General features: G+C 50.1%; 1 protein-coding gene across 1 annotated transcript in view; it reads right to left on the bottom strand.

Annotated features, from left to right (window-relative positions):
* Positions 1-22,500, bottom strand: part of bbs9 (Bardet-Biedl syndrome 9) — a 115,741-nt gene that overhangs the window by 53,554 nt on the left and 39,687 nt on the right. Inside the window, 5 exon segments of the mRNA XM_042107603.1 lie at positions 11,960-12,112; positions 12,526-12,698; positions 12,969-13,064; positions 14,519-14,659; positions 19,064-19,078. Coding sequence (XP_041963537.1) covers positions 11,960-12,112; positions 12,526-12,698; positions 12,969-13,064; positions 14,519-14,659; positions 19,064-19,078 — 578 coding nt within the window.

The raw sequence follows: 22,500 nt of genomic DNA, 5'->3' as shown, positions 1-22,500 counted from the left end.
GCAAAACTAAGGGGAAGGGGTAAAATAGAGAATTGGCCCTTAATGTCTGAAATGTAATTTCTTAGTACATCCTGAGCCAGAGAGAGAGAAAGAGACAGACAGAGAGATAGAGAGGAACAGAGAGACAGAAAGAAGAGAGAGAGAAGGATATACACCTGCCATTAAGCCGCTTTCTTCTGACAGAAAGTTTGAGGGAAAGGACTCTGTCAGTGTTTGATTCATGCTGATTTAAATTGACTTTGGAGAGGTGCTTATTATCCCTGCTAAGGGAAACATAGAACATACTGTAGGGCTCAGTAGACCTGCCTGACAGACTGTTTGTGTGCCATCAAACTCCTGCCAGACACGACACCCGTCAGCTCCACCTGCAAACAACAAGCGGTGGAGAGCGAGATACAAACACAACAAACAAATAACAAATAAAATCATACCAAGGCACATCACACACACACACACACACACACACACACACACACACACACACACACACACACACACACACACAGATTAAAGTGGACATGAGAGCTTAGACATAAAAGGTCTCCTTTAGAAAGCCAATTGCCTGTGGGCACTTTGTTTAGAAGTTGTTAGTGCAGTCACAAATCCCTTACAAAAATAAGCAAGAGGACTAAATCTAATCTACCCCACACAAAAAAAAATCTTTACTGATCACTCTTTCATTCCCTCTCTCTCCTCCCTCTCTTTCATTCCCTCTCTCTCCATTTCTCTCTCTCTCTCTCTCTCTCTCTTTCTCTCTCTCTCCACCCCTCTCTGTATCCTAGCGCTCCACACTTATGACTTATGCCGCGGCACTTAAGGCACGATCACGTTTCCTGCAAGCGGACCCTGCTGACATTCCTCTGACCCCACTGAAATGGCTCTAAAGCCAGCCCATTCTGCGGGGGCACGCAACAGACCTGACATGCGCTTAACTCTCCGCAGATAAATACATGCAAGTGACATAAAGCAGTTATGGAGAGAGGACTGAGGGAGGAGAATAAGACAAGTAGAGAGAAAGAGAGAGAGAGAAAGGGAGGGAGGGAGAGAGAGAGGGAGAGAGAGGGAGGGAGGAAGGGAAGGAGGGGGATAGAGAGAAAGAGCGAGAGTTGGGCATGTTTTGAGTTGCCGCTGGGAGAGGTGGGATGGAAACCTCGGTCTGGGGCCTGTCATATGAGGAATGATATAAATAAGAAGACAGTGAGTCACTTCACCAGGGAGCCGGCATGGCCAGCCTTACCCTCCTGTGGCATTAGGAAGCAGTCAAAAGGCCCCTCTATTGCAGCGACTACGGAGCCTTGAGCGGGTCAGGTGAGTTCACTGGGCGAGGATTTAAAATCCCCTTACCCCAAACTCCAACCCCCCCCGCAGGAAAAGAAGCGGCCGGGGCAGGTGAAAAGCATCGCAGGAACAAATCGCCCAGCCAGAACCGGAGCCCACATTCACACAGCCAGAACCGGAGCCCACATTCACACACAGCCAAACTGCAGCCAAGAGGAGAGATCCATCGCTGTGTAGCGCATAGTCCAGGCCATGGCCCGCCCCCTTCAAGTTCTCTGTGTGTTTGTGTGTGTGTGGGTGTGTTTGTGTGTGTGTGTGTGTGTGTTTGTGTATGTGGCTGCTTCAGCTATGTTGAGGGGACTGCTGACTGTTCTGAATTGTTTCAAAGGAGTTAGTCTACATAAGACCTCTAAGGACATCACAGTGTGTGTGTGTGTGTGTTTATGGGGGTTTATCCATAGCTATGAATATGATATGGCAGGCTGTGTGTGTGTGTTTGTTTGTTTGTTTGTTTATTTGTGTATGTGTGTGTTTGCGTGTTTTTAAGGGGTTATATCCATGGCTGTGTGTGTGTGGGTGAGAGACAGAGGGCATGGTTTCAGGTGTACCATACAGTCTGATAAACTAACCCTCTGTCTTTTATGATGTGATCGCATACACACTCCCTCTCTTTCTCTCTCTCACACACACACATCTGAATACTGATGGATGGGGTGGCCACAGTGGGGGTATTGTTCACATCACCCCCACCATGAGGTCCGGACACTTACACACACACAAAATACCACAAACATAGACTTTCACAACGACAAAGGCATATATCCACAAGAATCCAAACACATGCATAAGATACAAATGTATAAAACGCAAATACACAATACACGCAAATACACAAGAGCACGCACACACACACACACACACACACACACACACACACACACACACACACACACACACACACACAGGCCTGTTTGCTAACACACACACACACACACACACACACACACACAGGCCTGTTTGCTAACACACACACACACACACACACACACACACACACACACACACACACACACACACACACACACACAGGCCAGTTTGCCCCTAGCATGCCTGTTTGCTTTTCTCTCAATGGCCTTCTTTGAACAGCCACGCTTGGGGAGCGGAGAGGGGAAGAGAGAGAGAAAACACGGTAAAGGCCCTGCCGGCCGACTACGACTTCACTGCAACAAGATAAATATCCGAAAGCTTGCCAGCCGGGGCGACTGGCCTTTGCCATGCAGCCACTCTGATTACAGAGCAAATACCTGTAATCTTATAAAACCAGCATTGTTCCGCTAATCGGCCCGGCGGAAACTGCACACACAGAAAAGGTGTAGTGGAGGACATGTTGACTTTGGAGAAAGCTCTTGGGAAAGTCATCAGTCACATACACGGGGACACAGAGGCACAGCGATGGCTACAGGGGGCCTCGGAAGAGTCAGCACGGAGACTCCAGAGCTCACACGCGTCAACAGCGTCAAGGACATTATATATATATATATATATATATATATATATACACACACACACACACACACACCGGTATATATATATATATATATATATATATATATATATATATACACATACATACATACATACACTGTACACACACACAAACACACACTCAGAACACACACACAGAACATACGCACATTTGCATACACATACTGTACACGTACACACACACACACACACTCAGAACACACACTCAGAACATATACCACACACCACATATACAAAGATACACATGCACATATAAACATACACATACACACACAAGCACATGCACACATGTTCACAGATACAAATCAGGCCTTCTCCTGTTCTGTGGCACACATAAACATGTCGCTTTGAATGATGTTGCACTCATGCAAGTGCCCGAGTGTTCATCATTTTTTAAAACTCCCCCCCCCCCCCCCTCTGAAGCAGCTCTGAGACACAATTGGAAAATTGGTCACCTCCGCCACACTTTCCTTTCCTCCCCAGCCCAGTTCAGTCCAGTCCAGCCTCGTCCCGTCCCGGCCAGCACACCAGATAGCCGTCTGTGTGCCAAACTCCCTCTCCTGGAACATACGCATCCATTCATGTGTCCGGAGGCCATAAAGCACCGTGCAAACCCCCCTACTCTTTCCACTCAGAAAACACACACACACACACACACACACACCCCATCTATTGCTCGTTAATGGTAATGAAACAAAGCCTTAGAGAGTCTCTTACACCACAGCAGCCCCTTTAATGAACAGCGACTGCAAAGGACCATCAGGCCTTGAACCTGATGACCAGTCGCAACCCACGTCTGTCTGTCTGTCTGTCTGTCTGTCTGTCTGTCTGTCTGTCTGTCTGTCTGTCTGTCTGTCTGTCTGTCTGTCTGTCTGTCTGTCTGTGTCTGTGTCTGTGTCTGTGTCTGTGTCTGTGTGTGCCAACAGGCAATGAGGGTTTAGACTCAAGAGTTATACATCATAAGTGTTGTCCAGGGGATAATCCCTTGTCGGTGTTAACATCATTCCGAGTCATGCACCTAGCACATGAATCAACTGAGCCGTCGTCCAGTGCTTTTGTCCTTATTGTGAAGGATGGAAAAAAGGGGGTTGCGCAATAGACTGCCACGAGCAAAAAAAAGAAGGGGAAAAATGTCTGTCAGCTTTCATCCTATGATAACAGGGCAGAGAAGAGAGAGAGAGAGAGAGAGAGAAAGGCAGGATTCCAGAAACGTGTAAACAAAATGTGAGCATAATTGGAAGGTTGTCTGAGGATTTGCCTTGGAGTCAGATAAATCTAGATTGCTTGTTTTGTTGAGGTTTGTCTTAAGACAAAAAGAAAACAGCGGCGGAGGAAAAAAAACAAAAAAAGCGCTTCTCTGGCCTATCTGTTCACCGCGGCGTAACAGGTTTTTCTCTAAGCTGGCAGACGGTGTGCAGCGGACGAGATAGCGGAACGATCGCTTTCAAGTGCGCCGGTGTCACTGTATCTTTCAGCCGGCGAGACGCAGGGTGGTGTGGGGTTACGTAACCCCAAATGCATCCCCACCCCACCCCCGCCCCCCAACCACCACACTGGTGATAATGCAGCTATCTTTCCCATGGTGCACTTGGTGTCACTCCCAGCTTTTGGCAAGTTTGCAGGAAACACATCATTCATTTCTATGGCAGTATGGCTCCACACACACACACACACACACACACACGAGAGAGCTTTCTGAAGACCCTGCCCGCCTGACTAAAAACATTCTTGTTCCCCAGAAATAAACAAACTGCCGGCACACGTGTACCGCACCCACAACCACACACACACTCCCAAAAAGTACTGCATGTGCACACATGCTCCTGTAAGCACACACACACACACACACACAAGTGTACTCCTCTCTCTACCGCCCCATGCCTCTCCATGTCTCACACACACACACACACACACACACACACACGCACACACACACACACAGAGGCCTGCGGAGAGAAACACACTCGGAGGGGACGCCGTACGGCTTTCAAATTCCCATCCATCAGGGCCTGGCTGACCGGCATGTGAAGTGGCGTTGGAGGTGGAGAGCAGAGCGGAGGGTTTTGTAGTGCGGAGGGAGGCGAGGGTCGGCGGGAGTCAGTGGGATTCAGTGGAGCGTGTGGACAAACACGCCGCCTGCCAGCGTCTGGCCGTCCAGCTTGGCCGCAACTCCTCTGGCCCTCCCTCTCCCTCTCTCTCCTTCTCTCCATCTCTCTCTCTCTCCATCTCTCTCTCTCTCCATCTCTCTCTCTCTCTGGTACAGTGCACCCCTTTTTGGCAACAGAACATACTGCCTCACTGTAGAGCTTGCTCCACAAAGCTCAAGAGCATGTACATCCAGGGATAGAGGCCCATTAAACAACAAAGCAGACAAAAGGGGCACGACACGTGGCACAGGCTTGTACTGCAGACTCACAGGACAAAAGGCCATACTGCACATATGTCCACGCGCGCGCATATACACACACATACGTGTACGCGTGTGCACACACACACAAACACGTACACGCACGCACACACACACACGCACATATACACAGACGCGTGCGCGCACACATACACCCACGCACACACACACACATACACACAAACACGTGCGCACACACATGCACACAGACACACACACATTAATGCTTTTATTTGGATCTTAACACAGGGTAAGAATTTACAAATCCAAACATTGATGGAAGTATGTAACACACTTAGACAGGTCTGATCAAACACAGAGTGCTTTGTGCTATTCACCCTTTCTGCACTAGTGGTTCTGGGTAGCCATGGCATCGTCATCTCCAGATGGACACACTACCTATTATTGCAGAAATGGAGCAGTGCTTTGCTACTCTTTTTTGCATTTGGCTTGGTTATTCCACACAGTTGCAGACCACATAAATCACACACACACACACACACACACACACACACACACACACACACACACACACACACACACACAACGCTAACCCAATCTAAATTGAGATCTGAGTTAGAGAAGTCTGCGGCTCCAGTGTGAACTCTAAACGGCCGACGCACAACAAGGCATTAGGTGGGGCGTGCATCACATTGGAGACTGGAGCCAAGCAGCCACAGGTGGCCTGGCAAGGCACCTCTGCCAGCCTGATCAAACAGAGAGATCCAGAGAGATAGAGAGAATAGAAACCTGAGCAAACACACTGCACTAACACACAGAGACACGCCAAAGAGAAATGGTGAGAAAGAAAATCACACAGAAAGCGTAAAGGGATTATGTGCATTAAGCGAGGGATTATTTAATTGAAATGTAACAGGAGGGGGGAGAGTGTGTGTGTGTGTGTGTGTGTGTGTGTGTGTGTGTGTGTGTGTGTGTGAGAGAGAGTGTGAGTATATGTGAGTGTGTGTGTGTGTGTCCCTGTGTCTGTGTGTTGTGAGGATTGCACTAAGGAAAGACCTTGGGTAGGGGAGAGGTGTGTGCGTGTGTGTGTAAGAGAGGGTGTGTGTGTGTGTGTGGAGGGGCATGGGGGTTCAGTTTAATTACAGCATGGCTAATCCTGTTAGCCTCTCGCTAACTGCTGGGTCCACAACAAAAGAGCTGCGGGGGAAAGGCATGCTCCCGCTCTTAATGGAAATCCTGATTCCATTACCCGGCCGTCGTGCCGCTCCAAAGGAGCGGGCTAACGTGATTAGCTAACCTGCACCCCACCCGGCTCGGAGCAGGGGAGCCATTGTCCCCCGAGCCGCTCTCGCTGAGTTGAAATATTGGAATTTCTGGTGTCGGCTGCGAAAGCTCCGGCTGCTCTGGAGGGGAGGCGTGGACCCGCGCTGACCGGTCTGGCTGCAGGCCGTTTGTGCGGTCAGTGTGTGCGAACGACATCTAACTCGCCTCAGTCGTATCTGAGAAAGTGTTCAGGCACATTTTTCCCCTTATTTCTTCTTCAGACACACAACCACAACCGCGTTCAGTCACACAAGCACACAGACTCAGACACACACACACACACACAGACACCGGCGGCGCTAGTGTCATGGATGAGAAACCAAGATAACATGCAGTAGCCAAGAAAAAGTTGTGGCTTCGATTCCTGGCTGCCATTGTGCCCTTGAGCAAGATTTAATCCTGGGTTGCTCCAGGGAGACAGGTCCTGTAACTAATTGATATCTGTTGAGTAACAGCGTCAACGCAATGCATAAACAAAGAAATAAAACAAATAAAACAGACACAGCACAAAAACACACACCTACAGTACAAGCACCTACAGTACACACACATTTTCAGTGCAGAAGCTGTTGCCCAGAGAATCAGCATCACCTCCAGAAGGAGCAGTGGTGCAGTGGTGCCACCACCAGCAGATCTGCCACCTCACCCCCTCACCCCCTCACCCTCTCACCCCAAGCCTGGCTTCCCCCCTGTGGGCAAACACCTGGGCTTCCATGGCCAGAGCATCAAGTCTTGGAGGACTACGGGGAAGAGCGGGCCAGTCTCTCTGGTTTCCATGCATGAAACATGAGATAGTCACAAAACCACAACACACAACACACACACACACACACACACACACACACTCAAACGCACAACACACTCACACACACATGCATGTCCAGTGGTGGTCTGAAGAGGGCGCTCTGACAGACTCTCCTCTGTGGGTAGTGGCTGACTGTGAAGCGGGCTTGTGTTGCTCAGTTCAGCGGGCCTCGTGCAGTGAATAGCGAGCTGGATGCCCTACCACAGATTTGAGGCTGTTTGTTTTGTTAATGGCATAGACTCCACACCGGGGTATTTACGCAAGTCGCAGACTAATCTGGCGAGTGTCTGTGAAAATTTGTGTTTGCGAGCCCACTGGATGTTTGGTATCTGTGAATAGGGTGCTCTCTGTTTTATGTTGTGTGCCTGGGGGTACACATGTGTGTTTATGTTATGTGTGTGAGTGTAGATGCATGAGCTACATAAGCTTTTTGTGTGTCCTGATATGAGAGAGTGTGTGTGTGTGTGTGTGTGTGTGTGTGTGTGTGTGTGTTCCTCTGATGAGTACAAACAGGAAAGGGGGGGGAAGGAACTCCCGTTGGTTCTTCAAGCTCTTTCATGTGCTACACAAACAGCAGCACCTGAGAGACTGCCTTTCAAGCACCACTCTGCTCACTCACACACACACACACACACACACACACACACACACACACACACACACACACACACACACACACACACACACACACACTCAGCGCCTCTGAACATCGGGTATTAATCGCCGACCTCACGTACACAGTGGGATCTGTGTTTGGGTCTTGTTTAGCCACGTTTAGCGGCGTTTAGCTGCGTTTCAAGCGCACCATTTGGGGCCAAATAAATCAGGGCCTGTCGGAGAGAAGCTCCATTATGAGCGCAGGGGCCCAGCAGCAAGCTGTCACTCAGGGCCGCGCCACCTCTGCGTTTCAGCGGCTAATTACAGATGTGGGGGGGCTAGCGGGCTAACACACGGGGGCCATTTTAACCCCTCGTGCGAGGGAAAATATTTATGGAAGGCACAAGATTGGTCGGGCTTCCCCCTTGCTCTCTCTCTCTCTGTCTCCATCCCTCTCTCTATCTCTCTCTCTTTGTCTCCATCCCTCTCTCTCTCTCTCTCTCTCTTTCTCTGTCTCCATCCCCCTCTCTCTCTCTCTCTCTCCAGGTTGAAAGTGAGGGGGGAAAACAACCCCCTCTCTCTGGTGTGAGTGACACAGGGAGCGGGGGGGTGGGTGGGGGGGGTGGAGAGAGGGGGGACAGGGTCAGGGTGATGTGGGGTCAAAGTCATTAGCCCACCATCATCTAAACACCCCACACATATGGACACATAGACGTCCGTACACACACACTCACTCACACGAACCGGATTCACATGAACCCTCAGCAGAGAGAACTGAAGAACTGAGTCTGAGCATTTGCTTGTGGGTGTGTGTGCATCTATGAGCCACACTAACTCTGAACACACACATACACACACTTGTACATCAGCTCAGACACTCTCCCTGCTGAATAAAAGATGAGTGAGGAGATGGAGGGATGAGAGCACACACACACACACACACACACACACACACACACACACGCACACAAACACACACACACACACACACAAAGTGAAATGTGAGCCCCAGAGGCTGAGCAGCCCAGAGTCCACTTGAGTCTAGCGCTGCCTCCGTAAACATCAGCCCTGAGCCTTGGAGTGGCATCCTGATGGAGGCCCATTAGATCAGCCAGCAGAGAGAGGGAGAGAGAGAGAGAGAGAGAGAGAGAGAGAGAGAGAGAGGTGGAAAAGATGGAGCAAGGAAGAAGAGACGGGAAAGAAAGAGACAGGAAGCAGAGGGTGAGGAAGAGGGAGAAATAACATGTAAGAGCGAGGGAGGAAGAGAGACCGAAGGAGGGAGGGAAAGCGCTGAGATGACGAGGGTGAAAGATAAGGCTGTATTGTCCTGTGTGGCCTCACCTCATACGGCATAATCAAATGCAAAAGGGGTGTGAGTGAGCCAAAAACAAAATGAAAAAGAAGAAAAAAAAAAAAAAAAACCCAATCTCAACACCACACTCTCCACAAAAGAGAAGCCCGTTTTGGGATGAGGTCATCCTGCTGCCTCGGGTGAAGTTATATTAAAAACCACCCCGCAGACTCCACGTGAGTGAGCCCACACTGACAGGTACATGGAGTGAGGGAAAGAGAGAGTGATAGAGAGAGACAGACGTAGGAAGAGAAAGAGAAAGAGAAAGAGAAAGAGAGAGAGAGAGAGAGAGAGAGAGAGAGAGAGAAAGACAGAGAGAGAGAGAGAGAGAGTACACCCTGGTGCCAAGGACAGATCCGCCAAGCATCACAACAGCGATCTCAAGAGTGTAGAGTGTTTTTCATGAGCCAGCCCGTCGGAGAGGAAAGCGTCACGTACCAGAGATATCACTCGGACACACACACTCCGTGTTATCCACTGGACACACACTCAAGCCCTGACCCCACATCAGACTGCAGGCCATAAACGTCAATCAAGCATAACAGTTAGCCACGCAGCACCCAGGGGGGCTGTATGTATTATGCAATCTGAATTATTAATGGGGCGCTCCATCACGGTTAAGAGGCCATCAATAGGTCCCATTACGGGCCGCCTGTATACATTACAGAGCGTATAGAGTGTCCGGCTCTTCCCGCTTGCTGACTGGAGGGCGTGAACGGGAAGGGAGAGCCGGCAGGAAGGGATCTGCTGGAGCCACAGACACTGGAGCGCATCACTCACAGAGCGACACACACACACACACACACACAAGTTCGTAAGTGTCTTTCTAGCTGATGAAAACACATACACCAAAGGAAATGTGCATGCACAGGACACAAATAAGTGCGTACACACACACACACACACACACACACACACACACACAAATTCCACCCGTCTCTGTCAGTCTGATACACACACACACACGCACATAACACAAAAACAGCTGACATGTGGCTGCATTAGTGTCAAGATGTGAAAGTGGTGAGTGTGAGAGAGTGAGTGATTGTGTGTGTGTGTGTGTGTGTGTGTGTGTGTGCGCAAGAGAGAGTGATGGTTATGCCTAATCAGAGACAGACGACCTTGACTCCTTCCTGTCAGTGGTCAGCAGACGGCCTTGATCTTGATGCTACGCCAGTGCACAGACACAGCTCTGGAGCCCTCTAGGCCAGGACGCCTGCCAGAGTGAGCCTTAGTCTGATCAAATCAGTGTGATCGGGGTCCTGCAGATGGATGGCGTCAGCACTGACGGATGGGGTGCGGTGGCCTGTGTGTGTGTGTGTGTGTATGTGTGTATGTGTGTGTGTGTGTGTGTGCTGCGGCACACAGGAAACGCACAGCCTCCATCGTCTCGCTCACACGAGAGAGCCTTGATGACAAAAACCAAAACAGATTATCTAATGATACCATTAGAGCCAGGCACTAATCTCTGCCTAATACCTCAAACACATACACACAAACACACACACACAAACACCCACACACACATACCATCAATTGCTCGTTAATGGTAATGAAACAAAGCCTTAGAGAGTCTCTCACACCAAAGCAGCCCCTTTTATAAACAGTGACTGCAAAGGACCATCACTTTGCAATCGCATACAAAGGGAGAGACAGACAGAAGTGTTTATTGAATTATACAGAGGAACACACTCACACAGGTTACTAATGACGCCACACAGACAAGGGAAGGGACAGCAGGAATGGTTGGCGCTGTTTCATTTCTTAATCAGTGTACCATGTCAGCCTCCAAGATCAATCACCCCGCCCGCCTTCTTAAGTCTTATATACACACCCACACAGGCTACACACACACACACACACACACACACACACACACACACACACACACAGGCTACACTCACACACACATACACACACACACACACCACACAGATCACACACACACACACACACACACACACACACAGGCCACACTGACACACACACACACACAGGCTACTCACTCTCTCTCTCTCTCACACACACACACACACACACACGCACACGCACACGCACACGCACACACAAACAAATTACACTCTCTCACACACACACACACACAGAGGCTACTCACTCTCTCTCACACACATTAGCAGATAATGAGGCAGTGAATAAAGGTTTCAATTTAGAGATTTCCTCACTTCCAGGGATGCTTGAGTGTGTGGGCACAACAAAGTGTATGTGTTTGTGTTCTTGTGTGTGTTTTCTTGTGTGTGTGTGTGTGTGTGTCTGTGTGTGTAGCATTACAGGAGCCCCATAAATCAAGGCTACAGCCCATTCAGAGCGGCGCGTGGCATTACCGCCGGCTGTGACTTCACCTCCACAGCAGACTGCTGCAATTAACAAGGCCCACAGAGAAGGGAAACAGAGGAAGCACGAGAAAGGAACACACTGTGTGTGTGTGTGTGTGTGTGTGTGTGTTCTTATGTGTGTGTGTGTGTGTGTGTGTGTGTATTCATGTGCATGTGTGCTCTTATATGTGTGTGTGTGTGTGTGTGTGTGTGTGTGTGTGTGTGTGCGCTCTTATATGTGTGTGTGTGTGTGTGTGTGTGTGTGTGTGTGTGTGTGTGTGCTCTTATGTGTGTGTGTGTGTGTGTGTGTGTGTGTGTGTGTGTGTATTTGTGTGTGTGTATACGCTCTCCTCACTGACCTGCCGGTAAGTGCCCTCCATCAGTGTGTCCAGGTTCTGCAGCGGGGCCGGGGTCTTGTCCTTAAAGCGGGTCAGGAGTCGGCGCTGGATGGCCCTGAACTGAACCGCCCGCTCCGACAGCAGGTCCTGGTACTTCTCGGCATTCACACGTAACTGCAAAACAACATTGGCACGGCCGCAGAGCAGCCATAAAATCTAATGAATGGTGTGTGAGGGAGAGAGAGAGGGAAAAAAGGTCCAAACGGGATACGAGCGTTCAAATGGCTCGTCTGCCAAATGGTTTGTTTGCCAGCACAAAGCCCAGTTTACTGACATGAGATATATTCAGTGTGTACGTTGTGTACTGTGTATATATTATATTTTGAGAGTGTATGAATGTGTTTAAATATCTAATGTCTGTGGGAATCTACTGTAAACCATGTGTGTAAACCATATACATTTAAGTATGTGTATAGGAATGTGTATGAGTGAGTTTATGAGTGTTTGTGTGCACAAGTGTGTGTGTGTGTGTGTGTGCGTGTGTGTGTGTGTGTGTGTTGACAAGCCCGTGTAAATGAGGTCCCCACCTCAAAGTGGTGGTCCACTATCTCAAAGTACTCTGCCAGTGGGATGGGCCCAGCAAAGCTGTTGCGGAAGTCATTGACCCCCTGCTTGGCAAAGTGCCCGTCGAAGCGCTGCACCAGCTCTTTGGAAATCAGCCACATGTCCTCGAAGTTCTCACTCTGAATCCTGTAGCGCTCTAGGAGGGGCGGAAGAGTGACAAAGAGGCAGACAGGGGGAACAGAGAGAGAGAGAGAGAGAGAGAGAGAGAGAGAGAGAGAGAGAGAGAGAGAGAACAAGAGCTCCATTTTATAGCCTTCCTCCAGTTGGCCAACACCTGTAATTAGTGACTGATTATATCAAACATATCACAAGCTCCTCTATGCACGCGTCCGTGAGAAATGTAGCAGGTCCCTAGCAAGATCCTGGATGTATGTGCGTGTGTGTGTGTGTGTGTGTGTATACTCACGTGAGGACTTGGAGGCCAGCACAGACACACTGGAGCCAGTGATGAAGCGGAAGGCCAGTGCTCCCCCCTCCTTGTCATCAGACTTCACTGCAAACTCTTCCAAACACACACACACACACACACACACACACACAAAAAAAAACCCAGAACAAATGAGATTAGTACAGATCTCAACAATCTCAACCACAAGAACAGCAAAAGCAACAACAAAAACAACAAGAGTTCATTTCTGCAAACAGACTGCAGATTAACTCTGCAACCCTGGTTTTGTCGCCCAGTGCGTTGGAGGCTCCCAGTGGAGGGTGAGCTGTGGATGGCCACGCTCCCACACGGGGTGGGTGTGCGCAGGCTGGGTTTCCCACGCCGCGCCGGGCGGCCCTGGAGGGATGTCAGACAGAGATAGGGCCCCGCTGTCACTCTTATCTCGGCAGGGGGACGCCAGCGAAGGTGAACAGCGGCAACAACGACGGCGGCAGCAGCAGCAGCAGCAGCAGGGGCATTGTTCGTTATCTGCCCACTACTGCCATCTCAACCTGCCCCCGGCCCCCCCCACCCTCCTTCTCCACCTCCACCCAAACACAGGCATGGCTCCTGTCTAGACTCAGGCACTGGTCTTCTCTCAAATGATCTTCTCCTTCTCCCCTCCTCTGTCATCAGCCTACTTTTCTGTCTTTCTCGCCACCCTGCTCTATATATATATTGTCTGTTTCTCCATAGCCATGTCTTTATTTTCTCTCTCTCCATCTCTCTTTTCTTCTGTCCATTTTCCATTATCCTGTTTTTTTTTGTCTCCACCCTATATGACTATATTGCTGTCTCTCTATCTCCATATTTTCTCATGACTACTCTCTCTTTCTCCCTCCCTCTCTCCATTTCTGTCTCAGACTCTCATCTTGCCACAGCAGACACTGCAGGTCCATCTCTGTTCCTCCAGACAGGCAGGGGAGACTACAGACTGGTCCAGCGCCAGCTGTCTGACTTGGCTACTCCCTCTGCCAAGGAAATCCTCTGTTCATTATGGAGGCTGTCATCATGGCTTTTCTATGCTCCTTCCTTTTTTTGGAGGGGGGGGGGGGGGGGGTTATAGTGCAGGTAAGACCCCGTTATGGTCTGCTGAAAAGGTTCTCTGGTTTGCTTCACTCCACATAAAATACATGTAGGCTAGCATGTGTGTATGTGGGTAAACTTGTATGCACGTGTGTGTGTGTGTGTGTGTGTGTGTGTTTTGGTTTCATGGCTACTTGACTGTGACTGGTGAGGGTAGGAAAACACAGACACTTCCTCACAGACACCAGAGAGTGCTGAAGCGCCTGCCGTCGGGCCGTCACCTCACCACACGCTAAACACTGAACACACACACACACACACACACACACATACGTCTGACACTGAACACACACCCTGCACAGTGGTGTGTTTACCTGCCAGCAGGCGCGACCCTCATCACCTTTCATTACCCAATTAGCGCTCACCTCCACGGCACGGCAAACACGGAAGGCGGCACAGGGGAGACCAGACCAGGGGAGGTATGGGAAGTGAGCTTTGGGTACCTGGGAAGACTTGGTTGAGGTTGACGGGCGGTTTGTTGGTATCCACGGTGATCTTGTACTTGGCGCTCTTGAGGGGTGCGGTCGGGGAGCACAGCAGCCGGAGGGGCAGGGAGAATTTACACTGGGTCACCCGCGGAACGCCTGCAGAAGGGGAAACAAACACACACACACACACACACACACACACACGATACGACAAACCAACACACATACATGCAGTCACACACAGTGCACTAGTCCATGTTACAACAGTGCAAAAACCTGCCCACTGCAGAGAAGGAGTACTACGGTTGCTGTATTAGTTTGTGTGCATGTGCATTGTGTCCATTCCCCAGCCAGCAGTGGAGACACTTTATTGTACACAGTCTGTTGCTCAAGAGTCTGCAAGCAGCCAATTAATATGTGAATGTTGAGTGTGTAATAAACAGTGTGTTGCCATGTCTGTGTCTGTGTGTGTATGTCTGTGTGTCTGTGGCTCTGGCTAGGGCAGCTGCCATGACCTCATCGGCCAGCACAGTGCTCCTTTCCCAGCCGTCAGCCTCGCTTCCTCCAACTCAGGCCGGTCTTCGCATCACCTACCTACAGTACCGTGTGTGTGTGTGTGTGTGTGCGTGCGTGAGTGTGTGCGTGCAAGTGTGTGTGTGTGTGTGTGTGTGTGTGTGTGCACATCAGGAAGGTCATTCCAAAGGCAGTGCTTTGACACTAAAGTGGCAGAGCTTAGGTGAAACTGCATCAGGTTCCGTAAGAGGCCCCCGTGTCGGCTTGCCGAGCTTCTAGAGCCCGTGGAGTCCGAGCTGCGCTGATCTGCTCTGATCTCCGGCTCACCGGCTCATCGGCCTCCGTCCGCACCAGGTCCCCTCCGCATGTTTGTCCAGCAGTCAGCCAGAGCGTCAGCCAGAGCGTCAGCCGGCCCAAAAAAACAAACACCCGGAAAGGGGAGGGTGCCCACCACCACCACCACCACCACCACTGTTGCTCCTGCCGGCTTCCACCGCTGCTGCCGCCTTGATGTTTTCCCCCCAAATATTTTGCAGGCCTTGTCGCTGGAGATTGCGGTTGGGGTCCCAGGCCGCGGGAAGATTATCAGATGAAAGCGCGACCGTCCAAAGTCCGCCCCGATATCCCTCTTGGCGATGGGGCTGTAGCAGGCGGCCGGCTGCAAAAACAGAGCGCGGGGAGGCCCAGAGGTGACCTCGTCGCCTCCAGTCCAGCTCTCCTCCGCACCCAGGCCCTGGGCTGCTTCAGCTTCCCCCATACAGAGGTGAGGGAGAGGATGAGAGAGAGAGAGAGAGAGAGAGAGAGAGAGAGAGAGAGAGAGACGCAGGGAGAGGGGCTACTTTTCTCCAGTAGCAAGACCTGCTTGCCTCTGCTTGGCTAATCCTTTCCTGTTATGTCTGGCCAAGTAACCTAAGCCGTGTAGCACGGGGGGCTTACATGGGCCGGCTCGTGTATCATTCTTTAAGATAATAAGAGGGAAGTGAAGCCCCCAGGGGACACGTGATCAGGCGGTGGCGGCGGCAGTAGCAGCACATAGAGTGTGCAGTCCACTCTGCTCTGGACGCAGTCTGGCATGTGTGTCTCTCACTGACCAATGTGCCGAGAGGGAGGAAGCAGCTCAAGTAGTGACCGAAGCAGTGAAGCAGGACTAAAAACCCTGTCAACTTTTTCACAAGCATGATAGGACACTGAGTTATGGGACACTGGGCAAGCAACTGGTGAATCTTCAGATGTCTTGTCCAGTGAAGGGGGGGGAGGCATTTCCTTGATTTGTGAGACCCTAGCGGCGAGCACTGAGGGGGAGCTTGTCTGATCAAAGCACAGGGCAAAACAATCATTTGTGTTCAAACTGTGATCAATAGCCTGGTGAAAGATCTCCCATCATCAGCGTGTGTGTTCCACGTCCATTAAAATTCATGTAGTAGGACTGACACATAAGCTGCTCTGAGAACAGTGGAAAAACCTAAAGGTTTTTTTTTGGTCATCTGGGCAACTGTTCTGTGTACAGTATTCCCAATGGCAGCTTAAAGTGGAGTGCTCTGTGGTGGATCCCTTGATGTGAATAACATGGAGAGCACCAACGGAGAGGCACTGGGGCATTTTTCTGCGTGATGAGCGGCCATGAAAGCTGAGCCTGCTAAATCTGTTAATAGGAGAAAAAGAGTTTCCTTTTCAGCTTCCTCCTGCTTATTAAAGCGCATTTGGAGGGACACGAGGGACTGTTATCTGAGCCCCACATCCAAGGGGAACAAGGGTGCGAATTACTGGGGTTTCCTAAAACGGTCATTTAGATACGTAGGAGATCCACCAGGCTTCACCGCTGTCTTACAAGAGAGGCGTTAGTGACTTGAGGTTTGTTTTCGTTTTCTCTTTTTTTTTTTGGTAGAGTTTCCACAAAGATATTTTCACGCAAAAGTGAGCGTGAGGGGAATGAAACTTCAGCCTCCCATCAATCAGTGGTGTGGTGGAGGTCAGGGAGGGCTAGCAGAGAAGAGCCGGTGGCACAGGACGGCTTGTGGAAAACATTTTTCCATCTCTGGGGGTTTTTTTTTGTTTAAGCGTATATATTTTTTTTTTGTAGCCATCGTCTGCTGGTGCTCTCTGCCAGGTGAGAAAAAAAATCCCCTCTGTGGTTGGAAGGAGGAGGTGCGTTCACCCCTCCCCTGTTCCGAGACAGCATAAATCTCCACCTCCAACACACACACACACACACACACACACACACACACAAACACACGCACGCACGCACACGCACACACAAACACACACACACACACACACACACAAACACACACGCACACACACACACACACACACACACACACACACGCACACACGCACACACAAACACACGCACGCACACGCACACACACACACGCACACACACAAACACACGCACGCACGCACACGCACACACGCATCTGCCCTCAGCCGCCCGTGTCCCACACGGCGCTGGTCTCCTCTCCAATTCTGTGGCACAGTTGCGGTCTGCTTCTGGTCCTGGTCCATCACCTACCTGTGGCTCACCTTAGGCGTGGGATGGCAGGAGAAGTGTGTGTGTGTGTGTGTGTGTGTGTGTGTGTGTGTGTGTGTGTGTGTGTGTGTGTGGGGAGGGGGGGTGGTCTGCTGACGGCACACTGCCCCCCAATGGCCATGTTAAGCAGCGCCCCAACCCACCACAGCAGGGACTGGTCATGTTCCTGTGAGGGTGAATCATGACTGGGTTTATTGTGTTTCCATGGTGAGTGTCACTTTGACGGGTGTTCTTCTGTCCAAAAAAACACGTGAGCTTTCGGGGATGATGAAACCCTTGCAGAGCCTTGCAATGACGCAGCACCACTGAAGACATGATGTCTATGCACTATGTATGTGTGTGTGTACGTGTGCGCGCGTGTGAGTCACTGTCGGCCCACTGTGGTGCAGCGGTCCTGTTTCCACGGAGGGCAGCAGTGTTGGATGACTTCCTCTTTGTCTCTGTAATCAGCGGTGTTTGTTTGACCGTGAGCGATGGTCCGGCTCGGGCAGCTGCCATGACCTCATCAGCCAGAACAGTGCTCCTCTCCCAAGGCCCTCGCTTCCTCCTATACAGGCCTGTCTTCACATCACCTACCTACCGTGTGTGTGTGTGTGTGTGTGTGTGTGTGTGTGTGTGTGTGTGTGTGTGTGTGTGTGTGTGTGAGAGAGATAGTTGTGCCGGTGAGCTACTCCTATACATAACAGGGCATGCCTAGTATGTGTTGTATGCATATGCGCATGGATGTGTGTGTTTCCATGTGTAGGATTCTCATGGTGTAACTGTGTGTATCAGTGCAAGTTGCACGTGTGTGTGTGTGTGTGTGTGTGTGTGTGTGTGTGTGTGTGTGTGTGTGAGAGAGAGTGTGTGTAGACATCAGGTCCCTGTGGCAGACTCGTGTTTATGGCAAAGACAAACAGCGGCGTGTTGACATATGGAGCGATAGACACAGAGAGACACAAACACACATTAACAAGAGCCATTCCACCGCCAAAACTATACAGCTGCTGGAGCATGACCGTGTGTGTGTGTGTGTGTGTGTGTGTGCGTGTGTGTGTGTGTGTGTGTGTGTGTGTGTGTGTGTGTGTCTGTACTCTGTGTATGTGAGCAAGAATGGGTTTATGTTTGCATGCACTAAAAAGGATCACATAAAGTAGGTGGTGTGTGTGTGTGTGTGTGTGTGTGTGTGTGTGTGTGTGTGTGTGTGTGTGTGTGTGTGTGTGTGTGTGTGTGAAACCCTGAAACACTCAAAACTGCCCTAAACGTAAGTTTCTGCTTCCCTCCTGCACAATGAATGAAAAACAGCGGAAAAGAGAAAGCAGGCACGCAAAGTTGTTAGAGTATCCATTAGCATGTAAGTGTGTGTGTCTATATCTGTGTGAGAGTGTGTGCGTGGCATGAGTGCGTCGCTGACAGAGAGAGAGAGAGAGAGTGAGAAAGAGAGTGTGCAATCGGCTGCAGCTATATCGCGTTTCTGTGAAACATAAACACGCTGCTCTAAGTCCTTCCTGTCAGTCTCAGAGCGCGGCACTCACCTGCGGGGTTGAGCTCTTTCATGGGAGGCAGTGGAAAAGAGAAACACAAACACAGGAGTCACTTTAGAGCGCCTGTCCCAGGGCAGATCAACACTGGCACTCACTCACACACTGCCGCTCCGCTCGGCTCCGGTTACACAGGCCAGACCCGAATCAGGAGCAGCGTTCTCACACACACACACACATAGACATATATGCACGCACACACACATATATGCACGCACACACACATACACGCATGCACACACACACACATGCACACGCACAGACACACATACATATATATATATATATACACACACTCTCTCTCTCTCTCTTTCTCACACTACAAATATTGCCTCTCACACATATCGCGATTTTATGTAAACATACCATATTGCGACAAGCTCACACTAAACACTGAAATACATAAATGCATGCACACAGAAAACATACAGACACAGATACAGATACACTAATGATACAGATACACTAATGCACAAACAAAGGAAATCAGTTCAGGTAGAAGGATGTGGGCAATATCTACCAAATACAGTGTAAGTTACAGAACAACTGAAGGAGCTACTGATCTCTTGCAAAACTGATTAAAAACTGAAATACCGATGTGTTGGCACATACACTTGGCACTTGACATTACAGCACTGCAAACATTTATTTATGTTAGAAACACCAAATATTTCACATGCACCACTGACATGTTTGAGAAGGCAAAACTGCCGCTCCCAAAAACAGCAGAGCATTCAGCCGTGACCGGAATGGCCGGCAGTTCCGGGAAAAGCGCAAAGAGATGAGGACGGAGGAGTAGCGGTGGCGCTGGCCGGGGCAGAGGCCTCGCACGTCTTCGCCACTCAGCACTCGCTCGCTCGCTCTCTCTCTCTCTCTCTCTCTCTCTCTCTCTCTCTCTCTCTCTCTCTCTCCTCCATCACACCTTCTGGAGCGACACCCCCCCCACTCCAAACACTCACTAAATCCCAAAGTCCACTCTTCCTCTCTCCAACACCCCCACCCCTCCACCACCTACCCAGGCCACAGCTCTTGATCTGGAGTCCACTTTTCAGTGGACACGCAAGGTGCACTGCAAAAGACTTTCTCCAGAGGAGGGAAAGGAAAAAAAAAAAACACACTCTGTCCATCACCACTGTGCAGAGTAAACACCAGAGCAGGCTCACCCCAACTGGCCTCCCTCTCCCTCCCTCTCTCTCTCTCTCTCTCTCTCTCTCTCACTCTCTCTCTCTCTCTCTGGGTGTGTCATTGTCCACTGGTTTGCTTGTGCATAACTCTGCGTGGCCGCGCTGTACTGTACTGCATTGCCTGTCACCCAAACCGCACTTGCCTGAACCGCATCCGCTAAACACACACGGTCCAATTAACACCGCCTCTGCTAAACAAGCCATCTCATCCACCACATCAGCACCTACAGCCAGGCAATAATAAAGAACCACTGCGGGGAGTTTGGGCCATTGAACTCTTTTATTTTTATTCACTTAGAACAAAACTCTAAACGCTAAACAAAACAAGGTCTTCACTAAGGGCGGACAGATCTGAATCTCTCCACAAACAACTGGACCAGAACACAACAGTGCTCTTCTGAATAACAACTGCAGAACTTCAGTTCAACTTCAGCTTGAGACATAAGCTCACTCTTTGCCTGCTGTTGCCCTCTGAAAAAGAGGGCAGTTTAAGATTGCATTGCAGTCTACTGGGACTTAACTTATTTGGACACATAATGGCATCCCATCCCTGTAGTTTCCCCTTAACACAGCTTTTTATGTGCCTATGTGCCTACTGGGAGAAATCAACATGATATTATGGAGCAATCGGGTCAGCCGTAATTTCTATTTCCAGTGTGCACAGCAAATGCCTCAGCCTCAAGACAGCGACTGATTTGAACCCAAATTCCCAGAGTCCAGAGTGCCTGGTCCCCCTCTCTCCCTGGTCCTCCTCTCTCCCTGGTCCTGGTCCCCCTCGTTCCCTGGTCCCTCTCTCTCTCTGGTCCTGGTCCCCTAGCTAGCTGTGGTCACGTGTGCTGTGTTGCAGCAGATGAAGGCCAGCATCCTGCTGCCTCCACTGGGCAGGCGGGAGCAGCAGGGCCCTGGTGCTGAGTGATATGCATACACAAGAGTTTCACACACCACCCACGACTCACCCTGGCCCCATCAAACACAAACACACACACACACACACGTGTAAACATGTGGATATGTCCATGAACATGTGCACACAATAAACAAACCCACATATGTACACAAGTACACATGCATAAAATCATTATCATGCTCAAATACAAAGCAAACACACACACATACTTACTGTGTGTAAGAAAGCATACACATGTAAAAAACTCATTATGGATTAACTAGGGAGAGACCAGTAGCTAATAATGGATTAACCAGGAAGAGGACCGGTAACTAATAATGGATTAACTAGCAAGAGACGGTAACTCATAATGGATTAATCAGGAGAGAGCGGTAACCAATACTGCATTAACTAGGAAGAGACAGATAACTCATAATGGATTAACCAGGAAGAGACCGGTAACTAATAATGGATTGACAAGGGAGAGAGCGGTATCACCACATGCACCATCATCATGAACACTCCTTGTCATCCTCAGTGAGGTACCTCGGTCCAGCTGAGCCTACTCACAGAGCAGGAATGAGAGAAAGGAGATGAGTCCAAGAATGAGGATTCAATGCCAAACATCAGAACTGAGAGTGAGGAAGATGAGCCATAGACCAGTGAGGAAGATTAGCCAATGACCAAAGACGAGGACTCGAGGCCAAGGAAAATGAGATCTTACACACAGGAAGGTGAGGGAGCTGTCAACGAGGAGGAAGAGGAGGTTGAGGGGGTTGTTAAAAACGAAAAACAGCTATCTGGTGACGTAAGGCAGAGGTGGCCCATGTGATAATGAAGTCATCTCGTTCGCACTGATCTCTGGACAGGAGTTTAGCACATCTCCGCGCTCCGCTGTAAATCCTCGCCAGAGCGACATTTTCAGCGCCGTAAATCTGTTACGAGTGTGTTGTGGAACAGGCAGACATTTTCGGCTGCCCCGAATGCCACGCCAGTACATTAAAACAGTAGACTTTCCACTATTGTAAATCCATTAGCAGCATTTAAAAGAGGGGCCGCCGCCACTGCGGCACTTATTGCAGGGGCTGCTTCTGGAAGTTTCTCTCTTTTCTTTTTTTCTCTCGTCCGCTTTCGTAAATCCCCTTGAGGAGTGTTGGAGGAGTGGACATTTCCCCCCCCCCCCCTTCGTTGTGCGTGTCTTCTCTTGAGCGCTTTAAGACAGGACAGCTCGCCACTATAAATCCTGTCAAGGAGTGTCTTGAGGGTGCTAATTATCACCCCCAGGAGTAAAAGGGGGTGGCAGAAGGAGGGAGGAGAGAGGGAGAGAGAGAGAGAGAGAGAGAGAGAGGGAGAGAGAGAGG

Source organism: Alosa sapidissima, chromosome 10 (assembly GCF_018492685.1).
Source record: "Alosa sapidissima isolate fAloSap1 chromosome 10, fAloSap1.pri, whole genome shotgun sequence".
NCBI lineage: Eukaryota > Metazoa > Chordata > Actinopteri > Clupeiformes > Clupeidae > Alosa > Alosa sapidissima.
The sequence above is the reverse complement of the archived record's forward strand: the minus strand, read 5'-3'. Positions and strand labels throughout refer to the sequence as shown.